Source organism: Necator americanus, chromosome III (assembly GCF_031761385.1).
Source record: "Necator americanus strain Aroian chromosome III, whole genome shotgun sequence".
Classification (NCBI taxonomy): domain Eukaryota; kingdom Metazoa; phylum Nematoda; class Chromadorea; order Rhabditida; family Ancylostomatidae; genus Necator; species Necator americanus.
In genome coordinates this window covers 7,638,010-7,665,588 of record NC_087373.1, presented here as the reverse complement: position 1 = coordinate 7,665,588, position 27,579 = coordinate 7,638,010, and the positions used below count along the sequence as shown (strand labels likewise).

At 39.1% G+C, this 27,579-nt stretch overlaps 2 protein-coding genes across 3 annotated transcripts; both read right to left on the bottom strand.

Annotated features, from left to right (window-relative positions):
• Positions 1–3,094: 3,094 nt before the first annotated feature.
• On the bottom strand, positions 3,095–17,032 carry RB195_008883 (uncharacterized protein; the record flags this gene model as incomplete). Its single annotated transcript, XM_064195611.1, has 40 exons — positions 3,095–3,250; positions 4,060–4,155; positions 4,220–4,405; positions 4,621–4,779; positions 4,884–5,015; positions 5,235–5,313; positions 5,365–5,436; positions 5,680–5,816; positions 5,880–6,029; positions 6,084–6,203; positions 6,263–6,409; positions 6,470–6,587; positions 6,715–7,214; positions 7,285–7,542; positions 7,593–7,715; positions 7,786–8,013; positions 8,116–8,254; positions 8,321–8,466; positions 8,550–8,717; positions 8,800–8,991; positions 9,056–9,166; positions 9,231–9,326; positions 10,686–10,778; positions 10,846–11,015; positions 11,395–11,541; positions 11,598–11,790; positions 11,913–12,053; positions 12,146–12,316; positions 12,381–12,533; positions 12,643–12,761; positions 13,203–13,362; positions 13,424–13,504; positions 13,579–13,679; positions 14,500–14,604; positions 14,754–14,883; positions 15,018–15,147; positions 15,813–15,907; positions 16,547–16,687; positions 16,767–16,895; positions 16,970–17,032. 40 exons carry the CDS (start codon positions 17,030–17,032, stop codon positions 3,095–3,097), a joined length of 5,835 nt encoding a protein of 1,944 aa, XP_064046756.1.
• Positions 17,033–21,767: 4,735 nt separating this feature from the next.
• Positions 21,768–26,347, bottom strand: RB195_008882 (uncharacterized protein; the record flags this gene model as incomplete). 2 transcript variants are annotated; one of them, XM_064195609.1, is made up of 3 exons in its annotated part: positions 21,768–21,861; positions 25,652–25,794; positions 26,162–26,347. In XM_064195609.1, the coding sequence occupies 3 exons, from the start codon at positions 26,345–26,347 to the stop codon at positions 21,768–21,770; spliced, it is 423 nt and encodes a 140-aa protein (XP_064046754.1). The 2 variants fall into 2 exon arrangements, with proteins under 2 accessions (XP_064046754.1, XP_064046755.1); XM_064195610.1 differs by having other exon boundaries at positions 26,162–26,326.
• Positions 26,348–27,579: the final 1,232 nt, after the last annotated feature.

Here is a 27,579-nt window from a genome sequence, read left to right as displayed (position 1 = left end):
CAGCATTAGAAGTGTTATAAAGCAAATGGGTCCAACACTCCCGCAACGAGGAGCCGTTGCACGGAACTAACTTGTGTTGGAGATATAGCTCCATGCTAGTGCAAAAGACCTTCCCTCCTCTCACACCATTGATAAGAGTGTGACTGAGCTTAATACTTAAGAAGTGGTTCAGTGATATACCTATAGAAGTTATTAGTAGGAAGGATTGCAAATAACCCGCTAGTAGCGAAGAAAAAAAAAACAGAGATGAGTATTTGGGAAGTCATTTCGATAAAATTTATCCCTACGGTATGTTTTTGGGTTCTGATCCGAATATTTAATATACTTTAATATACTTTGTGAACAAAATCATACAACTGCACAGAGTTTCTGCTAAAGAATTTTATTTTCAGGTAATTTGACGTTGCTAAGGGGTTTATTATGCGAACACTGTCGAAACACTTTCCGAAGGAACAGAAGACACACTATGAGTCCTTTTTCTAATGCTGTGGGTTTTAAAGGGTTCATTAAACTTCTATAAAGCCTTCCATTTTTTTTATATTGTGCTTTTCAAGCTTTTTACAAGTTGTTAAATGTAAAAGATATACTCTTTTCTGGAGAAGTAGAACTGTATCTATGAAGTGCTGTTCACTCGAGTTTCTGTTCGTGAGGGTTTAAAATCGTTATAGAAGATGGATAGGCTCCTTTTTTGTGTGTTTAGTCTACATTATAAAATTCCAGAAGCAGAATGGTTTCTCATAGTTCGAGTCATCTACAAAACAGCTATATGTAATCGTCAATGTAATCCTCCATCTTCAACACACTCCGACAACGCGCGCTTTTTAACTTACTTGGGATATGTTTCTAGCACGTTATTTTTGATCTCCTTCATACGATCGCCCGTGCCTGGATCGTATTGATCTTGTTGTCAGTGTTTTTGTATTGGTTATTTTCTTTCTTATTGTTTTTTTTAGTTATTTCGACTACTCTTTCTTGCATAATTGTGTATGAAGAAGATTACGGACGTAATTATGTACTTATGGTTTTTTTTAATATGCCAACGAGGCTTTGGTGAAACTTTATTATTGCAATTTCGTCTTTATCAAACGCCTGAAAATGGTTCCAGATCTTCGATGCTATGCATATCCGATCAAACTCTTCCTTTCTCCTCGCCAAGCCTTGATATCGTTCTAAGACCAGCGGGGCTGGGGTACCACCGCGTTCTTACAGATTGTCGCCCAGGGCGAACGAGATCTACGCACTGTGCAGTATCCTTAAGTACTGGTGTCCAGGTAATGCTAAGAATCTGCACGTGGGGCAATCTTATGGGTCATAAAGTGTTAAGAACGGTCATTAGTAATTGACAAGCACTTTGATATTTATGGATGGATTTCTGACGAGAATCCAGAATGCTCGCAATGTATTTCTAGCAGATATTTCTTTTTCGTAGACTAATATCGTACACTTTATTTCTAACTCATTTCCATTATGTCTCTCATTCTTGTGGTCCTCTAATGGTGTCATCGTGTTTCCACGCCTTTTGCCACCCAAATGCTCTTCAAGCTCAGCATTCTTCTAGTTTTCCGAAATAAATGTGATTCGACGACAGAGATTCTATCTGGTAGGTGACTTCGATTTCCGTGCAATCTCCAAATCTCTCTTTGTTTTACCAAACAAACGCAAACAACGGACAAACAACGCAACACTCCGATACACATTGCCTATCGTTGGATATAAAGGATAAAATATAAAGTTTCTGGCGTTAATCTATCCGCTTGGGATGCGCCCCTACGTTCACTTCAATTCAGAATCATTTTACGAACGTGTAACTGGCCTGTACAATGACTTGCGGTGGCTAGCCGATGTGTCAAGTCAGTGTTTTTATCCTCCCAGACAAGTCTGGTACCAATTTATCGATCGAATCATACCATGAACCAACTGTCACTTGATGCTGTCGTTCGAGATATTCACTAATACAACATCATCTTGCAATTGTGCCCGCAAAAGAACCCGGTTTTTCGCAACAGTTAAGGATTCGAAGACAACGGGGATAAGCTTGGGAATTTTATCTTCATCTGGGGTCCTCACTGTTTCATTTCTAGTTCGAGATTGGGTGTTGGGTTTCGATCTCGTGTCACCATTTAAATTATAGCTAGTTTTAATGATTCCTCACGTTCTCTATCTTTTGTGCATATTGCTATAGTTGCTATGTATATTCCCATAACATCTATATGCATACAACCCATTCGTGAGTTGTATTGTCGTCAATTTGTTAGTGTCTTATTCAGATTTCCAGGAACTAAATTTTGTTACATAGTCACGATCCGCTCAGGACCCTCCGGTTTATGGTGCAATGTCTCGCCAACAATTCTGTTATAAAGTGGTGCTTTTGTTGAACTGCGAACACATTGCCATGGAGACCCAATTGGTCTGGTTGACATTCGAAGGGACGTTAAACAAGTGTCCCACAGGGCGCAATTATTCCAAAAGGTAAAAAACACGAGCATGGACAAAACGAATGTCGGCGATCGCAAGTTTTCCACCGAACTGTTTTTCATTAAGATTTTGTACTTCTTGCTAATCCACGTGCAATGAAAACACATTGAGGAGCGGTTTCCCCTCTAGACACATCTTACATTTCCAATCAAATTCGAAAGAACTGGTAAAAACTACGATTCGGACACCGTTTCGGAAAAGTAGGATTGCCTTCGACTCAATGGCGAAGAACTAGTCTTATCCAAGGGTATAGAAACCTCGAGATTCGTTCCCCTAGTTTTTTTTTCGGGAGGGGGGGGGGGGGGGAGAGATATTTTTACAGCCAATGCACATAAATTATGGACTCATATCACTGTCTAGGCCATAATTAACCGAGAAATCGGCTGGAAGAAAAGAAGACTGAAATAGATCCAGAACCTCTTGTTTTTCTGTCAATCAATGTTGGGTGTTGGGCAGAGCATTGCGCTTGCATCCATCAAACATTGAATGGCTTTTTGGAACGTTTCTTACAACAATTTTATTACTAGTCCTAAAACAAATCATTCTTTTAAATTTATTCGAGGGTTAGAATAAACTAGAACGTGCCCCTCCGGCGAGAAACCGCCAAACTGTAACATCTTCATTGTCCGTTCTTCTGCTTCTGTTCAGGGACTACACGAGTACGTGATCTAATACGGACGAGACATTGTTCGGCGGAATCAGCTCGTTCTTCAGCCGTCTCCAGCGCCATCTGCACGGTACGATATTTCGACAAATGACTGTTTGCTTGCTCCTCCTGAAAAAAGTGCGTACGATTTGTGTTAAGCTACGACTCAAATTCCTTGAGTTAAGCTTGAATACTCAGAGTTGAAATTTCCTGTGGGCATGAATGAACAGTCCGTGCGAGTTTAGTAGTGTCAAAGCGACATGAAGCGCAGTGCAGTTGCGTACGCCGCTGCGCTCGAAGCGGTGCGGTGGATTGCACCGGCTTGGATCGAGTGAGGACCTTTTCTACCACCGTTCATTGCAGCAGTTCGCGATGGTCCCACTCCGATTAAAACCGCTACCTCCACCGCGCCGCTTCAATGGCAACCGCTTACGCAACAGCATAGTGCTTCATGTCGTTTTGACTTTACTATATTTTGTCTTATTTACTCATTGTTCTTTTTTCTTTTCTCTGTTTTTTTTTCTTTTTTGTTTCATTTTCAATACTTTTTGACGAAAAGGATTAACAGCATGTTCATCAAATATTCACATTTTCTACATTAATTGTCAATATATCCGTTATTTTCTCGTTGCTCGGTCGAAAACGGGACAAAAACGAAAGTCCAGTGGTTCAAGTTTATCCGAATACGAATTATCTAGTAAGTCGAGAATCGCACGCGCTTTGACACAGCTCTAGTCCCTCAAAAGTGCACTCGAATGTCACCTTTTTGTGATCTCAGGCAAACACTACTATAGTCGGGTTAGAACGGCGTGAAGCTTCGTGCGTTCGAAGCGGAGCATAGCGGCTAAAGTCTAGGGTCGAGGAGGGACCCTTACTAGCACATCAACATCATTTTTCAATACAGAACAACTTCAAAACTAAGTAAATCGCAACCATACCGCTTCGTCAAGTTGCTTTTTCTGACCCTTCAGCTTCAGTGTTAGTTTCTCCACCAATTCTTGAAGTTTGTCATAGTTCTTCTTATCCTCAGCCACCTAAAGAAAATTTTCATTCAATGCGTATTGTTACAGTTATTGTCGACTCGTATCATCAAGTTACCTGGAATTCGAGTTCTCGAACTCTACGATCGGCTCTTGCCAAAGACTTGGCTGCTTCTGTAGCACGGCGTGTTTCTCCTTCAAGGTTGGTCTGTAGCGTCTTCAGACGTGTTTCTGCTTTCATTATCGCCTTAGCGCCACCTTTCATCACCGCAGCCTCAGCTGCATCTGCTCGTTCTTGCATATCCTTGAAAGAATGAGAATGATGAGGGTGAATAATTTGACATATGGTGTCATTGCAGTTATTTTCTACATAACTGTTGTGGAAACATCCTTTCTAGTCGGCATTTTTCGGTCATCTTGAGAACTTATTACCATGTTCTTCTTAGAAGTTTTACGTTTTCTCTACTTAGTCGATCTAACACTTCTCAATTTTGTTAAAAATAATGCAATGTTACTTACCTTAACTTGGCTTTCGAGTTGTTTTTTCGCTCGTTCGAATTGTAGTGAACGCTCTTGTTCGTTTCGTAGTTCTTCGGCCATCTTGGCGGCATCAGCAGCTGCACGTCGTCCTCTGTCTTCCGACGCTGTTAGTTCCATTTGAGCCTCAGCGATGTCGCTCTGAATTTTGACTCTTCTAATAGATCAGGTATAAATGTGCTAAATCAGAACTATCTTTTTTCTTTCTTCTTCTTTCTTTTTTTTCAGAATTTTGTTCAGTTCACCTTGAGAAGCGTCATCTCGTTGTCCAGCTGACTTTTCACGGTAGCCAGACCAACATTCTGAGAATTGAGTTCGTTGTTTTGTTCTTGTAGCTCTTTAACGGACTGTGCGACTACGTGACGAGCACGTTCGATCTAAAATCTCTCCAGATTGTTCTTTCGGCAACGAACTCAAAATAAGTTAACATTCGTGTAGTCAGTTGTTCAAAAGATTTTTTGTATAACAGCTATACCTTAGTGTTCGATAACCGAATGATTTTTTCTCCAAAAAGGGAAAAAAAACAATCCGCTTGCAAGACATCGATACTTTGAGACCACAAAAGAAAAACGACTTTTCCTAAGCATTCAACTCACAGCTTCGAGTTTCACAACTAGCTCTTCTTGCTCTTGTTTGGCAGCTGCGAGTTTGCGTTCAGATGTTAACAGAAGCTCCCTTAATTTGACATTTTTGTCGATTAGAATCTTTGGTCGCATCTACTCTTACCTGAATTCCTCGCGTCTTTTCTGTTCTTCATCGATCGTCTGCTGTAATTCCCTCATCTGATCCATGTATCTCCTGAAAAGTTTAGTTGCGTTTGAGAAGTTCAGAATGTTTCTTTCCTCAGGGCACCATATGAAATATCTATAGCCTCCTGCATTTATGTTTGCCTGAACTGCCGTGGTTTTCTGGAGCAGAAAGGATAGGAATTGTACGTTGATGCGTAGGTTACTGCGGACTCACTGCAGTCACTCAGGCAAACATAAGTGCATTCACCTCCATATCGTTCTATAACTTCAAACAGTGCAACTCATTACGAACTTGACATTCTTCTGCGCATCTTCATTAGCACGATTCGCATGATCGAGAGCGATTTCGAGTTCGTTAATATCAGCTTCGAGCTTCTTTTTCACACGGAATAGCTCGGATTTCGCTTTAGCTTCCGATTCCAAAGTGGCCTATATGAATACATTGAGTTAATTTTAGTTATTGCAACGTTACTAATTAAGTTTTGAGTTTACCTGGATGCTATCAATTGTTTGTTGGTGAACCTTACGTGAGTTCTCAAACTCTTCTTCTTTTTCGGCGATACGTTTTTCAATTTCGGCACGAATTTGTGCTACTTCAATCTGGCATCTGAGCGATTTGCTCTCCTCAGCTTCAAGGGAAGCCTGGAAAGAAAGTTTCAGCTATTGTTTTGTTCTGACAACACCCGATATCCCTACCTCGGCCTCGTCAAGACCGCGTTGCAGTTCGTCCTTCTCCATTTCGTATCGGCGTAGATTTTTGGAAAGCTGGTGCGCTGCTCGACCACCTTCGCCTAGTTGTTCGGTTAGATCTTTGGCCTGAGAATTGTTAAAGGTTTTTAAATAGGAATGATAACTAGGTTTTGCTAAACCTCTACCTCAGCGGCAAGCGACGCATTTTCTCGTTTTAATCCTTCTACTTGGTCGACAAGAGCATCGTGGTGGCCGCGGAGTTTATGAGCTTCTCCAGAAAGTTGGCGTGAATCACGCTGTGCAGAGTCAAGCTCCAGATATAGTTCGTCCACCTTAATTCGTGACGGTTACATCTTCAGAAGCGGCACGTTTTTGTTTTAATATCCTCAAACCTTCTTTTTCCATTCATCGATAACCTTGTCGAATGCTTTCTGTTTCTTTTCAAGAGAAGCAACAACTTGAGCGTGATGTTCTGCTTCAAGGCGATTAGTGTCAGCTTCAGCTGTCAAACTGAACAGAAATTTGTGTTCCACGTAATTTTGAGTACTTCTAACATAGAAATACCTTCAAGTATTCAACAAAAAAGTTATGTAGGGGCTGCTAATCTCATAACATCTTTTTGAAAAAATTAATTTACCGGCTGCGTGCATTTTCCAAGGCGACAATCTTGGCGTGGCTAGCATCCAGCGCATCTTGAAGATCGCTAGTCTTCGAATTTTGACGTTTCTTCACTTCGTCGAATTCTTCGGCACCAATGAGTCCCTCGGTCTCGAATTTGGTTCTCCATTGATCCAATTCCAGCTGAGCCTTCTGCAGTTGACGATTCGATTCCGCTTTTCCGGCCACTTCATCTTCGATCGATTCACGTAATTGTTCGAGTTCACGAGTAAGATTCTTCGACAGATTGTTAAGATTTTGTCGTTCGCGACTTTCCTCCTCAGCTGTTCGGCGAGTTTGATCCAGTTCGTTTGAGAATTGTATCTTCAGACGTGTTGCGGCTTGGATCTTACCCTCAAGCTCTTCAACTTGACGAGCAAGGTCCGCGTTCTCGGAATTGAGACGGGACTTACCCGAAACGAAATCTTGTAGCTGACGCGTTTGTTCGTCACATTTAAGGCGTAGTTCGAGAAGCAGCACCTGTAAGTGGGAATTTTCATGGAAAACTCAGAAAATTTTCTTAAAAAATGCAATAGACGGCCGACCATACCTCATGTTGCTTAGCAATACGTTCCTGTTCAGCACGTCCTTTAGCCTCCTGATCGAGGGCGTTGGAGGCTTCATCGAATTCACGTTGCATTTGTGCCTTCTCTTTTTCCGCCTTTATCTTCTGTTTCTGTAGTTGTTCAACCTGGTCCGACAATTCTTGTACGGCATCGGCTCCCTTCTTTTTCAATGTAGTAAGCTGTTCGCCGAATTTAAGTCCAGCTTCTTCGAGGTCCCGACGCAGTTTTGCGACCTCAGTGTCCTGAAAAATGTCACGTAACGTGGTAAAATTCATCTCGTTCTTTCCCGTACCTTCTTCTTGCCCAGCTCAATTTGAGCAGCTGTGGCACGTGCATGCTCGTCAAGCTGATCGGTAAGGTCATCAAACTCGGCTTGTTGTTCGGATCGGGCCCTGTCGGCACGTTGACGAGCTTCCTGTCAATGGAAATCATGGATTATTTCGTGTTAAGTGCTGAGACGATGACTCCCCCAAAGCCGACTATACCTTCTCGTCGGCTAGTTGATCGTTCATGTCCTTCATCTTCGCTTCATCTTGCTGGATTGATTTCTGGAGCTTTGCAACCGCACCTTGTTCATCCTCAAGTTTCATGCTAAGATTGTGTAATTCGGTTTCTTTACGTCGAAGGCTATTCTCCACATCACTCTTCGCTTTGGACAGTTCGTCCAATTCTTCTTGAGCGATTTTCAAGTCACCTTCTGCCTTTCTTCTTGCCTGAAAAACATGACATTCTACGGGAAAAATGGCATTTCAACGTTTGAATTCTGAAAAATCTCAAAGATTGAGAGGGAAAATTTCTTCGTCGCCTGCACTAACCTTATCCATATCAGCGCGGTTTCTCTTCTCGCGTTCAAGTGTAGCTTCTGAATCTTCAAGAGTTTGCATAAGTTTTGCCTTGAGCTTATTCGAGGCCATATTCTGTTCTTCGGCAGCACGGAAGTCTTCGGTTAGTTTCCTGATGAGAAAAAAAAACCGGATAATAGTGGAATAGCACACCGATTCGGTTGCAAAAAGTACTAACTTATTCGACTCTTCCTGATTTTTACGTTCCTTATGCAGCTTAGCAATAGCCTCATCCTGTTGATGCATTTCATCTTGAAGTGAACGGATTTGATGCTCCTTCGCCTGTTTCTCGGCTTCACTCTTACGCAATGTGAGTTCCACATCCTGAGATTAGAGGCTCGATTGACGACTTTTATCTCATTTTTTCAATTTTTTTCTTTTTTCTTTCAAATTCCCGAAAAACATACCTGACAACTCTTTTTAAGCTCTGCACATTCGGCTTCATATCGTTTCTTCTCCTTCGTCAACTCAGCTGCAGCTGCTTCCTCGGCTTCAAGTTTAGCACTCGCTTCGGCCACCTTTCCTTCGAGTGTACTTTTTTGTTCGTTCATCATCGTCATGCGCTCTTCGATTTCCTTTAAAAAATCGAATTCTCTTATTTTCCCTCGTAGCGTTAATTAATATATTTGTTGCTCGATGCTTAGTTTCGTGGTTTACCGTGTTACTTCCACGAGTTGCCTCCAACTGAGTCAACAGTTCTGAGATCTCCTTCTGAACTCGTTCCGCATTCGCCTCAATCGCCAATTTCATCTCCTCTTGTTGTTGCAACGAGTCTTTCAGCGCAGAAACGGTTTCTTGCAATTTCTCATACTGTTCCTCGATCTTACCAGATTGGATAAGTGGCTTGACCTAAACAGAGCCGCAATTAGCAGAATTTTTCAAATCTGTTTGTCTAAATGAACACTGAGTTTACTTTGCCATATAGTTTGAACCATGACCATGTACGTAGCATAGCCCAATTGCGGACATTTCTCTGCAGAACTTTCGTAGCCTCAACTTGTTCAACTCGTCGTTTCTTGTCGATCTAAAACGAGAAGAATTGTCTCCTATACTTATTTGGTTCGAAAATTAAAAAAAAAAGAACAGACCAGCCTATAGAACCATCTGATCTGAGCCTGGAATCCTGTGATAAGCTCAGCAAGGCGGACATCACGTTGATCTTCAAGATGTGCGACAATACCCGCCTGTAATATTTATGCCGTTAAAGTACTAATAAATACAATTAATTCAGAAAAAAATCTAGCTCATCTAAAAAAAATTAGCCAAGCGTTGATGGGATATTCATCTGGGTATATTCATAATCATTCTCATGAACGTTTCCGAATGGAAATCTGCTTTACAGAACCTGGATGAGGGCATGTTCCTTTTTTTTTTGGATGGTGCAAAAGTCCTGAGATGTTATGATCTTACGCAACGAATCGCTAAATATCTATTTTATGTCTGCTGTAGACTCTGCTGTTATGGACTCCTCCTATGCTGACATCAGATTCGTTGCGGAATCCGAAGTTTATAGGATCAATCTTGCTGTGCTGGTCCTTAGAATGGTTTTTTGTACATTGTTTGGACTAGGAGAGGAAAATGTTAGAGAATGATCCACATCAGACCTTTCAACTCCGCTAGATTTCCCATAACTTTTCCCATAACCGTAATCATACATGCGATAGTCGGAGCCGATGGTTCGATCCCCTTAAGTTTTGGACAGTTGACGAAGGGACCTTCTTCACTTCTGGACGGTTGGCAAAGGGATCCTTATCACTAGAGCTGCACCCAATGAGCTAGACCTCTTTCATATGGGGAGGGTCCGGCTCCTCCCTATTGCACCTAAGACCATAATACGTAATCCGACTCACTTTGGGGTCTATGGAAGCGCATATTTCCTAATAGGCCTGCAGAGAGCACATCTAGCGATCAACCAGCTCATTTGTTGTGTGTTTCAAATCGTGTCTGTTTCACTAAGTCTGTCTGCTCGAGGTATTCATCTCGAATTTCTTGGCAAAGTCACTGAATGGATTGCTTTAAAGGCATCACCCCACGAATCTGAGGTGGTGCAGATTTCAGATGGAGTATTCTTATAAGGGATAGTAGATTATGGAAAGGAGAGTGATTCCGTTCATTTCTTCCTAATTGCCGTAAAAAAACGGCCCGGAAGATGCGGCCCCGCACAAGGCTGGCACGCTCCAGTCGAACTCTTTGTAGAAGAAAGTACGCCAGAACGCCCGAATCCGTATCTTCCGGATTCGGGCGTTCTGGCGTTTATACATTTTCTATTAGTGGCTTCTTTATTGTTTTGTCTGTAATCCTCGTATACCTAAATGTTCAAAACCGTCGTTTGATCCTTGTAGTTTGAACGCGTAGAAAAGGGTTTTTACTCGCTTGTGATTTTGTTTAGGTGGGCAACCGCGACGCGACCGCAGCAATTCGTACATGTGCTGTCCCCGACCATGTCCCCAATCAAATGCGCATCGCAATCAGTCGAGTAAACATAAATGCGGCACCCGTAAGTATAATAATAAGCCCTCTGTGTATTGTTACCGTATCCGTACCTTGAAGAAGACTTTGGTGATACCAACGCGGAAATTGTCTTCCATAAGTTTCTTCTCTTTTACGAGTCGATCCAACATTGCTGTGGCTCCTTGCTTAAATAGGCGGTTAGCTATGGACTACTTACGCTTAAAAATGGGGAAAAAAACTTCCTGAGTTCACCTTAGGATCTTCTTTTCCGATAAGAGCCTCATCAGCGGCCAATATAGCATATCGTTGCACGAAATCAGGATGGAGCGTACGATTAGGGAAACCTTTACGACAGATACGAATACCTTCAAGCACACCGTTACAAGTTAGCTGATTCAGCACCAAACCGGCATCGATAACTCCTGAAAAGATAGTATACGACGGGGAAAAAACGGTGCAAAGCGGGTTACTTTTGCTATCTGAGCTATAACCTCGGAGAGGATAAGATTAAAAGCATCACCCCACGAATCTGAGGTGGCACGGATTTCAGGTGGAGTATTCATATACGGCTGGCGCATAAGGCTGGCGCGCTCCAGTCGAACTCCTTGTAGAAAATAGTGAACTCAGAACTCCCGAAGTCGTATCTTCGGGGCCGTTTTTACGGCAATTCGGATGAAATGGACGGAATCGCCCACCTCTCCATAGTCTCCCATCCCGTATACGAATACTCCACCTGAAGTCCGTACCACCTCGGATTCGTGGGGTGATGTCTTTAAGGATTTTTTTTTGTGTGTCACTTACCTGACTGTTTCTTCTCGTTAGGAATAATACAACGAATGAAATGTGGATGTGTTTTGTTCAACATATTCATCAGATTATTCAACGATTCACGATACAACATGGATACGGTCATGAATGAACCGGATTTTCCTTTCTTTCGTTCACCACCTGCTAAGAAAGAGAAATCAGAAATCTCCATCTGATATACGTAGTGCTAGAAAAACCTTTCGTAGCAGCGGCAGCTTCTTCTTGAGTCGTGTAATCCTGCCAGACTTCAACCAATAGCGTATTCTTTTTCGATTGTTTCATTACTTGTACAACGGTATCGTTAAGAGGATCCTTATTCTTCTCAAGCCAATTTGTTACATTATATCGTACGGTACCAGCATAATGTCTCATAGCAAAATGAGCTTCAGCCTGGAAGAAAAAAAAAACGAGGTAAACAAGAACGAGATGTTATTCTGCTTGTTGTTCGTTTTTTTCATCCTGCTTTTCTGGAATAGAAATTTCGTGTGGAATTAATTTGTAGCGTCGCTTGCCTGTTTTCCCTTTGGTGGTTTTGGTTTTTCAAAGTTTGGATGTTTGCCAAGATGTTGTTCGATCAGTTTTTGAGCAAGAGTAGCGTCTGTTGCCTTTGGCACAATACATTCTTCGTCCAACATTGAAATAATACCGAGAGGCTTAAAAATCGATAAATTGTTTGAATCGTGGAGCAATTAGTTACTGTAATAATTGGGATTTGAAACTATACTGTAATTGTGTGCATGAGTACCTTTTCAATCAGCTCGATACAAGCTTGTAAATCCAAACCGAAATCGATAAATGTCCACTGGATACCCTCACGAGCGTATTCTTCCTGTTCCAACACAAACATGTGATGATTGAAGAATTGTTGCAGTTTCTCATTCACAAAGTTAATCCATAACTGCTCGAAAGAGTTGAACTGAAAGAAATTCGACATTTTATACGCGTTCGAAGAGTATCAAAAATTTATGAAAATTTCTCACGTCAAAGATTTCGAATCCAGCAATATCGAGTACACCAATGAAGAAATCACGAGATATTCCCTTTTGATCAAGTGTTTGATTACATTTCTTCACTAACCAATTGAAAATACGTGAATAAAGACCTTTAGCCATAGCGCCGGTACCCCAGTTCACCTGAATATCCGGATGGGAATTTTTTAGAGGATTACTGTAACGGTTACTGTGTTTATTGTGTATGTTTGTATTTTTTTCTTGTATTTATTTGTATTGTGTGATGCTGAACCTGCTCGAGATTTTGTCCTTTGTTGACCCATTCATTTCCAACTTTAACACGTGGACGTGTCAGGGCTTTCAGGAATTCCTCAGGATCAATACCGTACATTGTGGCCGCAAGTTCGGCTTCTACAAATAAGTGCTATATATTTCTGATTAATTACGCCTACAAATTATTGGTAATCCAATGTTTAAGTTGATTTACTTTAATTTTCTTAAAAAAAGTCATTATTGCTCCTATCCTTGTCCCACTCGAGAAAAGAGTTGGGAGCGAGGGTCCCACTCGAGAAGCGAGTTGGGGACGAGGAGATGCGTAGACGGGGATGGAAAAAGGAAAGAGCGAAGGATGCGGAGAGGCTGCGGAAAAAATCCAAAAATTTGAGGAAGGTGAGAATGCGTCGGAAAAAGAATGGAAATGTTTCTTTTTGACGATATTTCCAGAAGAGACTGCGCGGGAAAACACCCAGAATATTTTTTTAGAACTGAAATAGAATGTAACGGTGAGAAAAAATCTGAAAAACGGGGGAAAATATGGAGGAAATGAATTACGATTGTAACTCGCGAACAAACCTTCGGTTCCATCCGGTTCAGCCTGTTCCTCACGTGGACGTTGCTTGAATTTCATGTTACCCATATGCATCATAGCGGATACAAGTTTATAACAGTTCATTTTCTCTTCGTTGCTGAACTTCAGAATGTCGAAAGCCTCATCGGTCAATTGGAATTCTTCCTGGAACCGTGAAGACATTAAATACATGAATTCGTATGAGTTTATATGCTTTATCGCTCGCCTTGTCGTTGACTCCATCGATTTTCAGCTCAGCCTGAGCGACAAAGTAGTAATCTTTGACCGGTTTGTCGAGTAACAGTTCCTGAAAACGGAATTGAGATCTTTCACAAATTCATTTTACCATTCCATTTACAGTTGTCCGATGAAACGACAGACCTTCGTCAGATTTGGCAGATGTCCAGAAAATACTTGATAGAAGATGTGATAGCAACGCTCACCGGGTGCTTGACGGATCACACGTGATTTTTCGAGAAGATCTGTAACGTGTTCTGATGTATTCTGATAGATTATTCGTTTATTTTTCGTTGATTTCTGTGCTAATTTTGATCATTCTTCCCTTCGTTTAGTCACGTTTACGTTTCTTAGATTTGTATATGTTTGATAAAGCAGTGGGAATATTTTAGTCAGTGCATGAGAAGAGAATGGCGGATTCGTTTAGCTTCCTTACACCAAAATTACTAAATTATTACAAATTAGTTAAAATTCTGCTTCAAGAGGAAGCGTATCGCGACCATTACGTGGTATGGAAACCATAGCAAAAGCATTCGAGTCCGGGTAGTGGATTCCGTAACTCAGGGTGCGTGGGAACCGCTTTTGTTCCTACGAGGCACGTTAGAACGAGTCTCCCTATGCAAGTGCCGTTCTCTTCAGCAGGCTATCCATTAGTTTTAGTCGAATAGGCTGATGAGGAGACCTCTATAATCTTCAACCGCCCGAATTTCTGTCATACCTACTTTTGTCTAACCTACCCACATTATTTTGAACTGATAACGTCCATCTTTACACTAAGAATAAAAGGAGTTGGCTAGTGGTCCTACAGTCTTCTACAGTATACAAGCACATACAGTATCGAATAGTGTATCTGTTTGTCTAAATGCTGCGATAAGCGTCCTGTTAGGGCAGAGCAGAGGAAAGAAAGACTTCTTTCCAGGTAGGGAAAGTGAACGAATTGTTGCAGGCGCGTTGCGGTCCCTCGGATGAACACAAGTCAGACGACGTGAAGTGAAGGTGGTGGCGGGTCCCAAGCGGATTGATTAACCTTTCGTACTTTTTAATTATATTCAGGAATTTACTTACAATGCTCGATATCACAAGAGGCGACTCGTCCTTTGTTGGAGAAATGGATTCGAATGAATTTTCCGAATCGGGACGAGTTGTTGTTTCGCACCGTCTTCGCATTTCCTGTAGTTAGAGCAGCATTTAGAGAGAGAGAGAGAAAAAAAAAAGATGGATTAGGCAGACGTATTTATTTCACATGCCAAGAGAATTGTATGCAACTAAATGAATTCATAAAAAAAACTTTATTTCTATTAAAATTAAAAGAGACCGACCAAAAGCTTCCAGAACAGGATTGGTTTGAACGATTTGATCTTCCAGGGTGACCTTTTTCGTCGTGGTTTCCTCTTTTTTGCCGAATTGCTCTTGTTGTGATGCACCAACGGCGGCGAAATAAGCAATTACCTAAAATGTGGGAAGAACAATTTCTTTATTTGGGACCCCTTTGTGAAATCGACCACCCATAGAACTGTAGCGAATGTACAGTACTCTAAGGAAATAGTGGTATTGATTTAAGGTGAAATTAATCGAGCTCTCACCTTCTTTGTGTTTTCCGTCTTTCCAGCTCCAGATTCACCAGTGATAAGCATGGATTGATTCTCTTTATTAATAAGCATATTACGATACGCTTCATCGGATACAGCAAACAAATGTGGTGGCATTTCCGTCCTAGATTTAATTTTTATCAATTTCTGGACAGATCCGCGCTGAATTCGATTTTGTGATGATCAGGAGGGTTGATTCTGTTGAGTTGTGATTTTCTGTATAGTTATTGTTAAGCTACTGTACTTCTAATGGTTTTGTGGGTACTGTAAGCGCTTGATTTATTGCCGCTATATTATAAGAATTACGTTTTCCGATGTGCATGGTAATTTTAACTGTAGAAATGGAGGATTACTGTCAGGATTTTGAGGAGGATGACTGAAGAGAAAGGTTGAACGATGCGCAATCCTCTTGGAAACGTATTTCCTACAATTATTGCTGAGAAAGATACAAGTGGAGCTTTGTGAGATCTTCTTGGGGAAGTTTCTTTTTTATTTTAAAAATACAGTATTTCATACTTAGGCTACGAACAATAAATACAGTAGAATTTAGAAAATTCGAGATCTCCATGTCATTTTCCGCTGCTACATGTTTGTTTTCGGCGACACTACCGTATACGTTTGCCCGACACCCGTTTATCTCCAAACAGGGACCCTCAAAGCGCGCCCTCTGGTGGTCCTACGCACTCATAATCGTGCGTAAGCGGTTAAAAATTGGGCCATTTTATACGTGGACGCAATATTGCACCATATACCAATTTTTCCCCCGATCAGATCGCATTTTTAACTCACCTTCGTTTTCCCATAAACATTGCAGCGACGGAATCCGTGTAAATCGGTAGCCGCTTGTAGGGATTGATCACCACACAGAAAAGTCCGGAATAAGTCTAAACAAATAAACGCATTGATTGGATAATTTCCATCGGACAGGTTTGAGGCCGGAAATGATATGACAGGTGAAAGTTTTCGTTGAGTCATAACGATATTCTTCCCGGTTTCCCAATGTTTCAAATGATTTCCATACTGAGACGGGTGTACGGTAGTCAATGGAAACCTCATTTGGTCGCACAGGAAACCTTATCTGCCGTTAGGAAAAGTCGGAGCGAGGACACAGCCTCTCTTCCCAAACGTTAAAATTAAGCGGCTAAATTATCTGGTCCTTAGAAGTTTTTACCGTAACCCAGATCCCATTAATCTCTTAACATCTCGATCCCTTCCTATGTGCTTATCTCCCTCACACATAATCGCAAACGCACTCCGGGAGGGGAGGGGGCTTTCTCGAGAACAGCAAAGATCTGTCCGCCTCCGCAACATTAGCAAACAAAACGCAAGAAAAAAGAAATGTTACGCGTACGTACGCGCGGATAGCTTACCATGGAATTCCAATGAGTACATAGTTGTAGAGTTGTTTACGTGTTTCAGGGGAAAAAAAATATATTCTACAAATTTCCAAAGAAAAAGTGAGCTATAGAACTTTTTTTTTGCAACTTAATGTAAATTAACCGGGAAATGTTCGTGGAACTCACATAAATAAGCATAGAAGAATATCTAGAGCGAAGATTGTGTAGCACAGAAGCGTCGTTAAGGAATGTCAAATTTGACATATCCTCAGTTTTTTCGAATTTTGGTGGATTCATCTCTTGGATCATCTCTTTTTTGAAGGTTTTCTGTAAAGAAAGAAGCGTTCATGTTGTTCATTCCGGAAATTCCTTTAGTGATGAGAAATATGAGTGAACAATCGTTTACCTCATTGCCTTGGCCTATGGTTACGGTTACACTATCGCCCGAACTTTTGGTAATGATCGCCTCAACGTAGCCTTCTTCTGGATCCGGCACCCAGCAATTTTTCTTTGAATCATACGCTTTGCTTTGATCCTGGAATTGGTGAACTACAAATTTTAATTTTAATAAAAAGTGCTGAGGCTGGAACGTTTATCCCCAGTAATCACCTGCATCACTTGCTCTCGTGATCGTCGCAAATACTGCCATCCGGGATCATTTTCGTAATCCATGATGATGGTGGTGATAAGATAGGTAAGGTGAACCTGGAAGAAGCGTTGATGGGGACTGTGTGAAAAGAATAAGGAGGAGTTGAGTGAAGGGAGGGCATGCGAGGGAGGTTGTCCGGCTTCGGTGAGATCTCATCCAATCACCGCCGACAGCAAACATCGACATCATCTCAAGCCGACGACAGCCACTCGATGAGGCAAACAGAAATCCAGGGCGCTGAAGAAACTGGCGCTTGCAATCCTCGGCACACCGCAGCATTGAGGAAGTGCGCTAATCAGTAACTAATACCTATCCACCTATAGAACAATGAAACGTAATCGTAACGTAAAGATCCACAGTTTATGTTATTGCGGACAAACAACCTATTAAATGGATTTCTGTCCTTTTCTTCAATTCTTATCTATAAGCACGAGTTTTAAAAACAATGAAAATAACTTTGTCAACAATATATTAATCAATTAATGTTTTTTTTCTGGAAAATTTCATTTATTAATCTAGTTTAATCTGATTTAAAAGTATTTATGCATCCATTTTTGATGCCTTTTTAGGCGAAATAGTTAAGTTTCGACTTGACAAAATTGTCATCTACCGTTATTTTTTCGTTGATTGCACTTTTTTTTTCTTGTAAAACATAAATGTCTCGAACTACTCTGGCAGCCCTTTTGGATTTATTAAAGACGGTAAGGTAAATAGAGAGAGAAACGTCAAAAATCTTCACTTTTGTCAATTCAGTTATCTTTTTCTCTAAATCTGGACCTTGGGTGGTCTGATAGTGCAATTGAGGTTCATAAAATCGAGCGAGATTGATATGTACAGGAGAAAAAAGAGGTTTCAAACAGTATATGACCCTTTACCACATTATGAACCTAATAACTGGTATCAAAAACTTGATGGGGAGGAAAAAATGTGTTTCCCACAATTGTTTAAAGTACAGTAACAATGTTACCAAACTATAAAAAGACATAGATGAAGTCAATAAATAGCGTATGTGAACAGTAACGTGTAGAGTTTTACATATAAGTAAAACCCTACACAGTAAAAATGTTTGGAGTGGCTTGCTTCAATTCTGAAAAAAAAAACCTTTCAATTTGCATAACTGTTTAAAAGAGAGATTTCAGATATTGGTTTAGGAGTTTCCACATAATATAAGTAGAATATAAATATAGTAAATAAATTGATTAAAAGCGGTGCGACCGTTTTGTATTTTTCAAGAGGTTTTTTGAATAGATGAGGGAGAGGAACAACAGCAACGAACATGAGTTATTTTATTTGAATTCCTGTTAATACACAATGAAAAATTTACGCTACACAAGTTTCATGAAAAAAGTTCTGTGTTTTTTTTTCGAAATCATTTTCGGCTTCTTTTTTAAGGTTTTCGATTTTTTATACTCTACAAACTTCAGCTTACGAACTGATAGAGTTAATATCAGATGTGCATAGTAACCTATTGCCTAGAAGGTCACTTCTATAAAAAGAAACATTTGCGAAAATCAATTAAAATAGAGTAGTAAAAATTGCTCTACATCATTCCAAATGTTCTGCAGTGTTTATCTGTTCTTTTTTCCAATTATTTCTCTTTGATTGTATTCTTGTGCTAGTATTTCTTAACCATTCGTATGCAAACCTTTGCATATTTTTGAGGATAAAAATTGTTTGCTTGTGTTTTTGGAAATGTTTCTTTATTATTTATTTGTTAATTACCTATTTCTATGTTCATATTTATTTTTTAATGTTTTCGGAGAAAAATCCTCACCTTTTTGGCTTTTTAGCTCATTTTAACTTATAGAGTAGGTACAAAATTTCTAACTTTGTCACATGCATACATGAGTAATCACTCATTCATTTATGATTTGAAAGAATTTAACCACATCGTTCGCAGCCCCTTCGATCGTGCGGATCGTGCGGATCGTGCGTGCAGCAGTAGGTGGTTTGATCGTTGTATTGAAATTGTTCCAGATCTTTACAGTAATCCTTTACTTTTGAACAGTGTGAGTTTTAGCGCAATAAATGGAGTCAAATAGCTTGAAAAAATATTTCCCCTACTATTTTTCACTAACAACTCATTCGAGTAAGAAAAAAATTAAATGTTTTTGACTGTCTGTCTAGTGTCTCTTTTTTTGTACACTTTCAATGTTTTTACATTCATTCATTAATTTACATTCATAAATTTAAATTCATTCATTTTACATTCACGTTTCACATCATAGTCATTGCTTTTCAGAATGATCATCAGGAATTGTCCTATGTGGTTTGGATAAAAAATTGCCTCCTTGACTACTCTCCGCTGCGGTATCCAAAGCGGGAAAGAAGTCGATGAATCGGTCTAGGAAGTCGTTGAACAGTAGGGTCAGGTTAAAGCAGATATCTCAAATTTTTAACTCATTCGCTTTCATGTTCCCATTTTCAAAAGTTTTCAGAAAAGTCTTTTGGAGCTGCAGAAATTTCTCAGTAAAATGTTACGCGGAACAGCACTGGAAGTACAGTATGGTATCAATATGCATGATATACGTGAGGACCTATCATACCGGTTAGACATTCTTTTGCGCAGACTCTATGAGGCACGGAGGTCGGTACGGGAACGATTTTTCGTGAATATATTTATTAGAAATTATTATTATTATTATTATTATTATTATTATTATTATTATTATTATTATTATTATTATTATTATATTGGCTTCTATTAGAGCTCTGGACCGTATTTTGCGTTTAGCTTACTTAGTATTTAATTCGTTTTTTTCTTCTTTCCTCAATCCACTTTTGCCTGCTGCGACTTTTGAAGGCGCCAGGCTTGATCGGAGAATTTTTCTGTGAATTTCTGGGAGTCCACAGAGTAAAGCTCTCAATCCGACCGATTACCTGCCGAGTAAAAGTACTCGAAAGGTTCAATGGTAACGTGGATTGCAGAAAAATTACGATACATATCGTGTCGGACGTATTGTGTGAAAAGGATTAATGCTGCGGTAAGATATAGATAGATCGGATGGAAAGTGAATGGAATGTGATAGTGGTGAAATTTTTGTCAAACTCCCAACAGAGCTAGTAAAATCGATTTGATCGATTTATTTTGTTCGGGATTTTAAAGGAAGAGAAACAAGCAGCAAAATAGGACTTAGAAATAAATTTTCTATCTCATTTCGCGTTCTCATCGCATCTGATCACGCTTGAAAGTCTTCACAAGACCGAAAAGTGCTGATATTATGTGTTCCTGTAATATTTTTATGAGGACACTTCGATCAGTGTCATTACCATTTCGCCACACAAGTGCGCGCAACACTTTTTGTTTGTAGTTAAACAATCTTGACAAAATTGCACATATCGCTACGTGCAAATGCTCTATTATTTACATTTTATCGGGGCGAAGTAATTTCCAGAGCATCCATGATGTTTCTGCCTGCCTTGAAGTGAAAAAGTGCAAACTTATATGACTGTTCTGTTGAAAAATAGGTGCATGGATTCAGACAATAACTGTGATCGTTCCTATAATGCGTACAATTCCAATTTTTTCCTCAAAATTTGAAAAAAAAAGATAAAAAGCTTGGTCAGAACGCAAAAAAACGCAAACGACTGAAAAGAAACTGAGAAGAAAGTATAGACCGGCGGCGATCAATGGCAGAGCCATGGAAAGAGCCCTTCCTTCTTTAGGATGAAAAGATAAGAAATTTCCAAAAATTCCCGAGAATCGGTTAAAATATCCTCTTCAAGTCATTTTTAATTTCTGACCTTGTCAGTATTTCTACACGCCTCTTTTCCATATTCTACCTCAATTTTTAAATTTTCTTTATTCATTTTTCGTATATCGCTCTCCTCTTACGCCGACCATTCCCACATTTTGTCAAGGTTGAAGAAAATTTTCCTGCGATTGCCACTGACGGTAATTTATGTATGTATTTAGTTTAATGGTGTTTGGTGGACTCTTCAATCTGACCGTTACCCACAGCAAAGAAAATCTCGTGGAAAATTTTTATTGATTTTATTAAATGACTTCTTATTTATTCAGAGAAAAGTGGAAAATTACAAGCTCTACAATTTACATGTAACAACATAGAAACATGCATGTACAGGGTGAGTATTGCACATTCACAAATCCAGAAATCTCTTGGAAATTTCCCCCTCAAGCTTCGCCTCCGAGCAGGTTAACATGGCGATTACAAATCGATGTTGGACTCGTTGTTAGCATCGGTCGGTTGCGAACACGTGCGGTCACAATTCGCACGTTCTGAGGCAACGTGCGCAAGGGTGGATGCGTTGCGTAGCAGTCGTGCGTATGTACGTTGCGCCACTACGCTCGCATGATACGTGATGACATATGCTAACGAGAAAACTAATTCTAATCCGGGAAACCATGATAATAGATAAACACGGGTGAAAACGACCTGAAGTTTGGTGTAATTGCGTAGGCGGCTGAACAGGCGCGGTGCGGCTAACGGTTGCTATCGGGGCGGGACCCTCGTTCGCTGCAATTGTACAGTACGAGATGAGAACGGTCCCACCTCGATCGCGACCGCTAGCTTCGTCGTCGAACTACTTCGAGCGCAACCGCTTACGCAACTGCACTAGCCTTTAGGTTTTTCTAAGTCGACTCTACCGTAACTATTGTTCATAACGATGTCAAATAATGATCGTCAAGTATCGTTCCAAGGCTCAACTTCAAGATGGGAAAAAATCCTAAGATTTTGGTGTTGTAGAAGTGGACTAGTTCTAATTACACAATTACATTATAAAAATGAGCTCCTTTTATTTGCGTTTTTGCTCCTGGAGGAGACCGATTGGCAAGCGACTTGGTGCAGGAAGGAATCGCTCGCCGGCGTTCACAGTCGCGTAGGCTTCCCTGGAATATCGTGATATATGAATTGTGGTGTAATTGTTATTTTATATTTTTTTACCGTCTTATGATAATTATAATTATGTAGTTGTGGTGCCCTTTTACAGTATTTTTTTTTAAATTTAAAGTCTGGAAATTGCTATCTTACCAAATACCTAAGAATTAAAAAAAAAACATCGTCATAGGACCTATTGTTTATTATAAAAATATTGTGAGCTGCAATGTTTTAAATCGATAAAAACTCCGTTTCTCTTCGAACATTAAATTATTCTCACGATTATTCCTTGTGAAATTGATCTGTAAAATTCTGTTTCTGATTCTTTCCAGCTCCTTACCTAATCAAGCACATCCTTCACACCTTAACGTCCCACATCCCAATTTTCCGTATATAAACTTCAGCTGAGTTTCTGTAGCATATCCCAGTGACCTCCCCTAGCATACCAGGAAATTGACGATATTGAGAACCCTCCGCGAAACAGATAAGGTTTATGGTGCAGTTCACCAGTGCATGAGCGCGATTACGCTCAATTCTCCTGACGAACGAAATTGTCGATCGAATTTTCTTACGAGGCACCTAACAACGTATAGGAGCGCAGGCGTGCGCAGTGCAGCATTTGCGAGCAAGCGCGAGAGACAATGTCAGCATGTCATTGTCCGCTAGCTGGCAGACGTGACATGGCAGCAGAGATGGTGCGTAACGAAGCGCGTCGTAGGGGAATTCGTTCTGGGAGGTTGTCGTTTCCCAAGAAGTATCTTGAGAAGTAATTCAGCATAATGACGTTCTTACTATACCACCAATCCTAATTTTTCGTGAAGAGATACCAACATCGTGAATTTTGTGGCTTGGTGCCTTTAAATTTTCTTGCCACTCTTCAGTATATGATCACTGCATTTCTTTACCATGTTTGTTCGAAAAAAAAACAAAAAAAAACAAAAAACAAAAAATTCAAGAGAGTTAGCTGCGATAGGCAATGAGAAAGCAAAGTGAGCATCGTAAAAAAATAAACGTAAATGAAATCCGTCTTGTTTTTTTACTAAAAAAAATTATGATTATAATTCAGTTTTCTTCATCCAATAGCAATCAACTAAGGAGAATGGACGACTCGAGCTCAAGAAATGTACAAGAGGCTTAATTTTTGGATGTTAAGGCTACAAGAGTAATTGTCCTTATTTAAAGCTGTGGTTTCATTACTTTATTCCCTTTACCACCTACGATTCCCACTTCGATCTCCAACTACGAGATCTAAAGGTAGACATGGAATTTAAATTGGAATCTTTTTTTTAGCGTATCTTATTTTTTTGTCTGAATGAATGACTTCCGATTTCACTGTTTCAAGTTTTGAGCAAGGGGAATTAGCCAAAACATTAGGCGATAATTAATTATAAGTCGAAAAAAAATCATAAATACTAAGATTCTCGTATTCGGTATTTTTTTTCAGAGAGAAATGCAGTGAATCATTAAGTTGTGGAAATTTACTCGAATTCGTACGTGGAGACCAAACAACGTTGTTTTTTTATTGTTATTGTTTTTTTAGTTGGTTCATTTTTCTAAAGTTACAACTACTCCTTAATTCTTGACTCGTCCCATATCCTCATGAACTGATCTATTGTCTCTTTTCTTTCGCCTAGTAGATGGTACAAAAACCATTATCTAAGCAATTTGACTGTATTCTAGCCGTTTCCTCTCTATAACCTTTCTACCCCTCTTCTTCTTACTGAGTCGTCTTAAGAACGACTTATTCATACTTCTATTCATTTTCCTTTTTTGTTTGTCAAAAAAAAGGAGAATGGGTTCTACTTTGGAATTTTCAAATAAAATCAAATTTTCAAATCATTTTCAAATCAAATCAATCAAATTTTCAAATCTCAAACTTAGTAAATGATTTGTTCAGTAAATCTATTTTTTAAAAAAATGCATGCGCGTACAACCGTTTTGCGGACTATCATGACAAAGGATTGATGAGCAAACGTAACAGAACAACCGTGTTTACATAGTAAAGAGATCCAGCGGAAAGAAAAGTCATCAGTGAGAAATATCTCACGAGAAAAGAATTTTTTTTATTCTTAAATATTCTCATTCTCTATTCTCCAGTTATTCTCTATCCTCTTATTATTCTTTATTTTTATATTTTTTTTCTATAGAGACCATTAGGTAAGGTAAAAAGAGTTTTGGAAGCTATATACCTTAGTTCCCTAGTCATAAGAGACTTGCATTCGTTGTTCGTAATTCGAATTTTTTGAATTGTTTTGTTTTTACAACGAAAAAAATCCAGGCGATTAAAAACAAAGCGTAAAACATTTTCTCAGGTGGGGATCAATAATGTGATATGCAGGTTAATACCGTATTTTTATAAGATCTTTTTTTCCCATAGGAGTGCAACTACGTGCACAGTGACTGTGAGAAAAAAAGGTGCCTACTTCTCTAAATCTTCTCGAGGTTTCCTACTGCACATAGAAAACAGCGCAGCTTTTTTCCCCATAGATTGCAACAGTGTTAGAAACGAATTCAATGCCGGTTTTTTGAGCTTTATTTATTTATTTATTTATTTGTCTATTTATTTATTTATCTATCTATTTATTTATTTATTTATTCATATATACACCAATGGTGCAACAAAGAAAAGAAGATGAGAATAAAACATATTTGATCGAGTTGGAATGTTTTGTATAGAGTCAGGAAATAGTTCATTGTAGTGAAACCTGGCGCTGTCCCTTTTTTTGTGGTTGAAAAAAAAATCAGACATGTCGTTATATTCCTTGAAGATATCTCCTCTTACTTGCATTTCAATTCTTTTTTTCTCTGAAGCTTGGCCAAAAAGTTTACGGGACCCATTTAAGGTCTCTTAAAGGTTACGCACCACGAAATTAAACAAATGTTATGATATCTACGCGAAGTCTGATTAGCGATATAGACATCGAGCATGAGCATTATCATAGTTGAGTCCCTCAATCCCCTTCAAAAACGGCATGGGAAACTGTCATTTAGTTCGAATTTCCCTACGAGGCACCTTAGAACGCCACCATTGTATACGTGCTCTATCCCTCTGCAGCCTGTCCATTAGTTTTACCTGAACAGTCTGCTGAGGAAACTTCATTGGCTAGAGTCCGCTAGTTCGAAGATGCCGGACGTGGCGCGTTATAAGGTGCCTCGTAGGAAAGTTCCAATACAGAAATTCTTTCCCATGCCATTTTTTAGGACGATTGGGGAGGAACTGAGCACAGTCACTTTCATATGTGTGAGAGTTACATTCCTAACTTCATCTTTCTGTGGAGAGATCCCAACATTGTCAATTTCGTTTGTCATCGTAGTACGGTACAATTAATGCTATGCAGAAAAATCCGCAATATTTTACACCTCCATTTTCTTCTTTTTTTCAAAATCGACACAAGTGTATGGAAGCGTTTGCACAACTATGTTGACTATTTATTATTATTATTATTGTTATTATTATTATTATTATTATTTTATTTACTTTGATTTCTGTGATAAACATTATAGAAAATAAATATTCTTTTGCTTCCATGGAATGTTTCATTTTCGTCTTCTCCACCTATCGATCAATTTGTATTCGAAATTGAAGAAAAATAACAAACACTCTCTAGATAAAGGAGTCTATTAGGTATGAATTACTTTCTGGTTTTTTCCTGCGTCCTGATTAAAAAAAAACTTTCAAGTCAATGTTAAGTTTTTTTCTCCTAATTTTTGTAATTTAATTACTAGTTAAAAATTTTGTATTGAACTAAAATAAATAGTAATCAAATGTTTGCCGATTACAATTCCGGTGACTGAACGTACCTCAACTTGACGATGTCGATATGTGTAGGTATGATTCGTACATCTTCTTCTGGAAGATTCACCAACGGTTCAGAATCGAGAGATGAGGACTCGGACACTTGAATTTCGGCTACGGCAAGACCAGCCAATAGGAGGAAAAATATCTGAAAATGTTTTATATCTGGATTTCTCTAATAAAGTAGGAATATTAGGGAAAAATTCCGCGAATGATTTTTTAAATCTCTAATTCATTCACTACTTTTTCAAGATGGATACCGAAACTTAGTGAGCATTTCTTTAGTTTTATTGTTATTTTTGATAGGAAATTATATAATAACTTTTTACTTCCACATACACGGAGCTTTTTCAAGATGGATACTACAGTGGGTTACTACTTTTACTTTACCTTTACTTTCTACTTTTCAAGATGGATACACTACTTTTTCAAGATGAATACCAAAGCTTAGCGAGCATATTTTTAGTTTTATTGTCATTTTTACTAGGAAATAGTAGAATGAATGAAGAGTTCACCTGTTTCATAGCCGATAGATTGTTGTAAGAGTGGGATCGAGCGGCTAACGAGTTTCGGTGTATGTGATCAAGACACTGGACATCAACAGCCGGGCGGTGGTCGTCGAGCGAATGAAGACAATGAAATATGGTAGCGGATACTTCACGCAAATGACGCATGTTCATGTTTAACAGCATGATTCCCATGAGATGAGATCGAGAGGACAGGACTTGCAATTTAGTTGGAGTTTTTAGGAGTAAAATTCAAAAATGGGCGCTAATACTCTTCTTCTTAAAATCCAAAGAAGTCACATGAAATTTTATTTTATTTTAAGCCTTTTTTAATGTCTTTTTTTAGCTGAATGACGCATGTTCATGTTTAACAGCATGATTCGCTTGAGATGAGATCGAGAGGGCAGGACTAGCAATTTGAACGTGATTCTTAGAAGTAAAATTCAAATTTAAGCGTTAAGCAATTTCTTCTTGAAATCTGGGAATTTTAATCATGGTTTTTAGGAGTAAAATTCAAACCTAGGCGCTAAGTTCTTCTTTCTTCTAAAATCCAGAGGAGTCACATCTGATTTTCTTCCATTTTAATCCTTTACTTACTTTTTATTTTTATTATTTTCTTTTGCTTTTTATTTTTTTTATTTACTTTTACTTTTTTTGAGCCAAACACAAACAGTGCATACCATGTTTGAAAGCTTGATTCCCGTGAGGTAAGGTGAAAAGGACAGGACTAACAATCTAATTATGGTTTTTAGAAACATTTTAGGGGTAAAATTCAAAGCTAGGCGCTAATATTTTTTTCTTAAAATCCAAAGAAGTCACATTTAATTTTATTCTATTTTAAGCATTTTTTTTTGTCTTTTTTAGCCAAATGCAAATGGCGCATGTAATGTTTAATCGCTTGCTTCGCTTGAGAGCGTTGAATGGAAATGGCACGAATTAGAATTTAATTATAATTTCTAGAAGTAAAATATTAATGTGGGCGCTAGGCTCTTTCTTCTCAAAATTCAGGACTCATGCTTGATTTTCTGTTTTTTTTTTGGTCAAGCATAGTTTTAGAAGTATTTTATTGCTGACTTTGTTGACTGATATTGTGGCTCTATCGGCTTTGATCAGTTATTTATCTATATATTGTAATTTCCGAAATTTTCGCTTTCTTCTGCTGTTCCTTAATTCAATTTAACTGGAACTGTTTGTGCGAGTATCAATCAAAGTTTTTTTCTTCCAACATCTTCCTCGTTGTCCAAAAGAGATCGCATCCGTGGATACAAGGATAGTGAGTACTTCTGAAAGTTACAACGCGAAATTCCGACGAGTACGAAGCAGTGAGTGAAAATACAATCCCAAATCTAATTCGATCAACTTTAAAGCTACAACGACGGTCATCCGGGAGAAGTGCAGTCGAGGGTGATTTAAGCCCATCAAAGAGC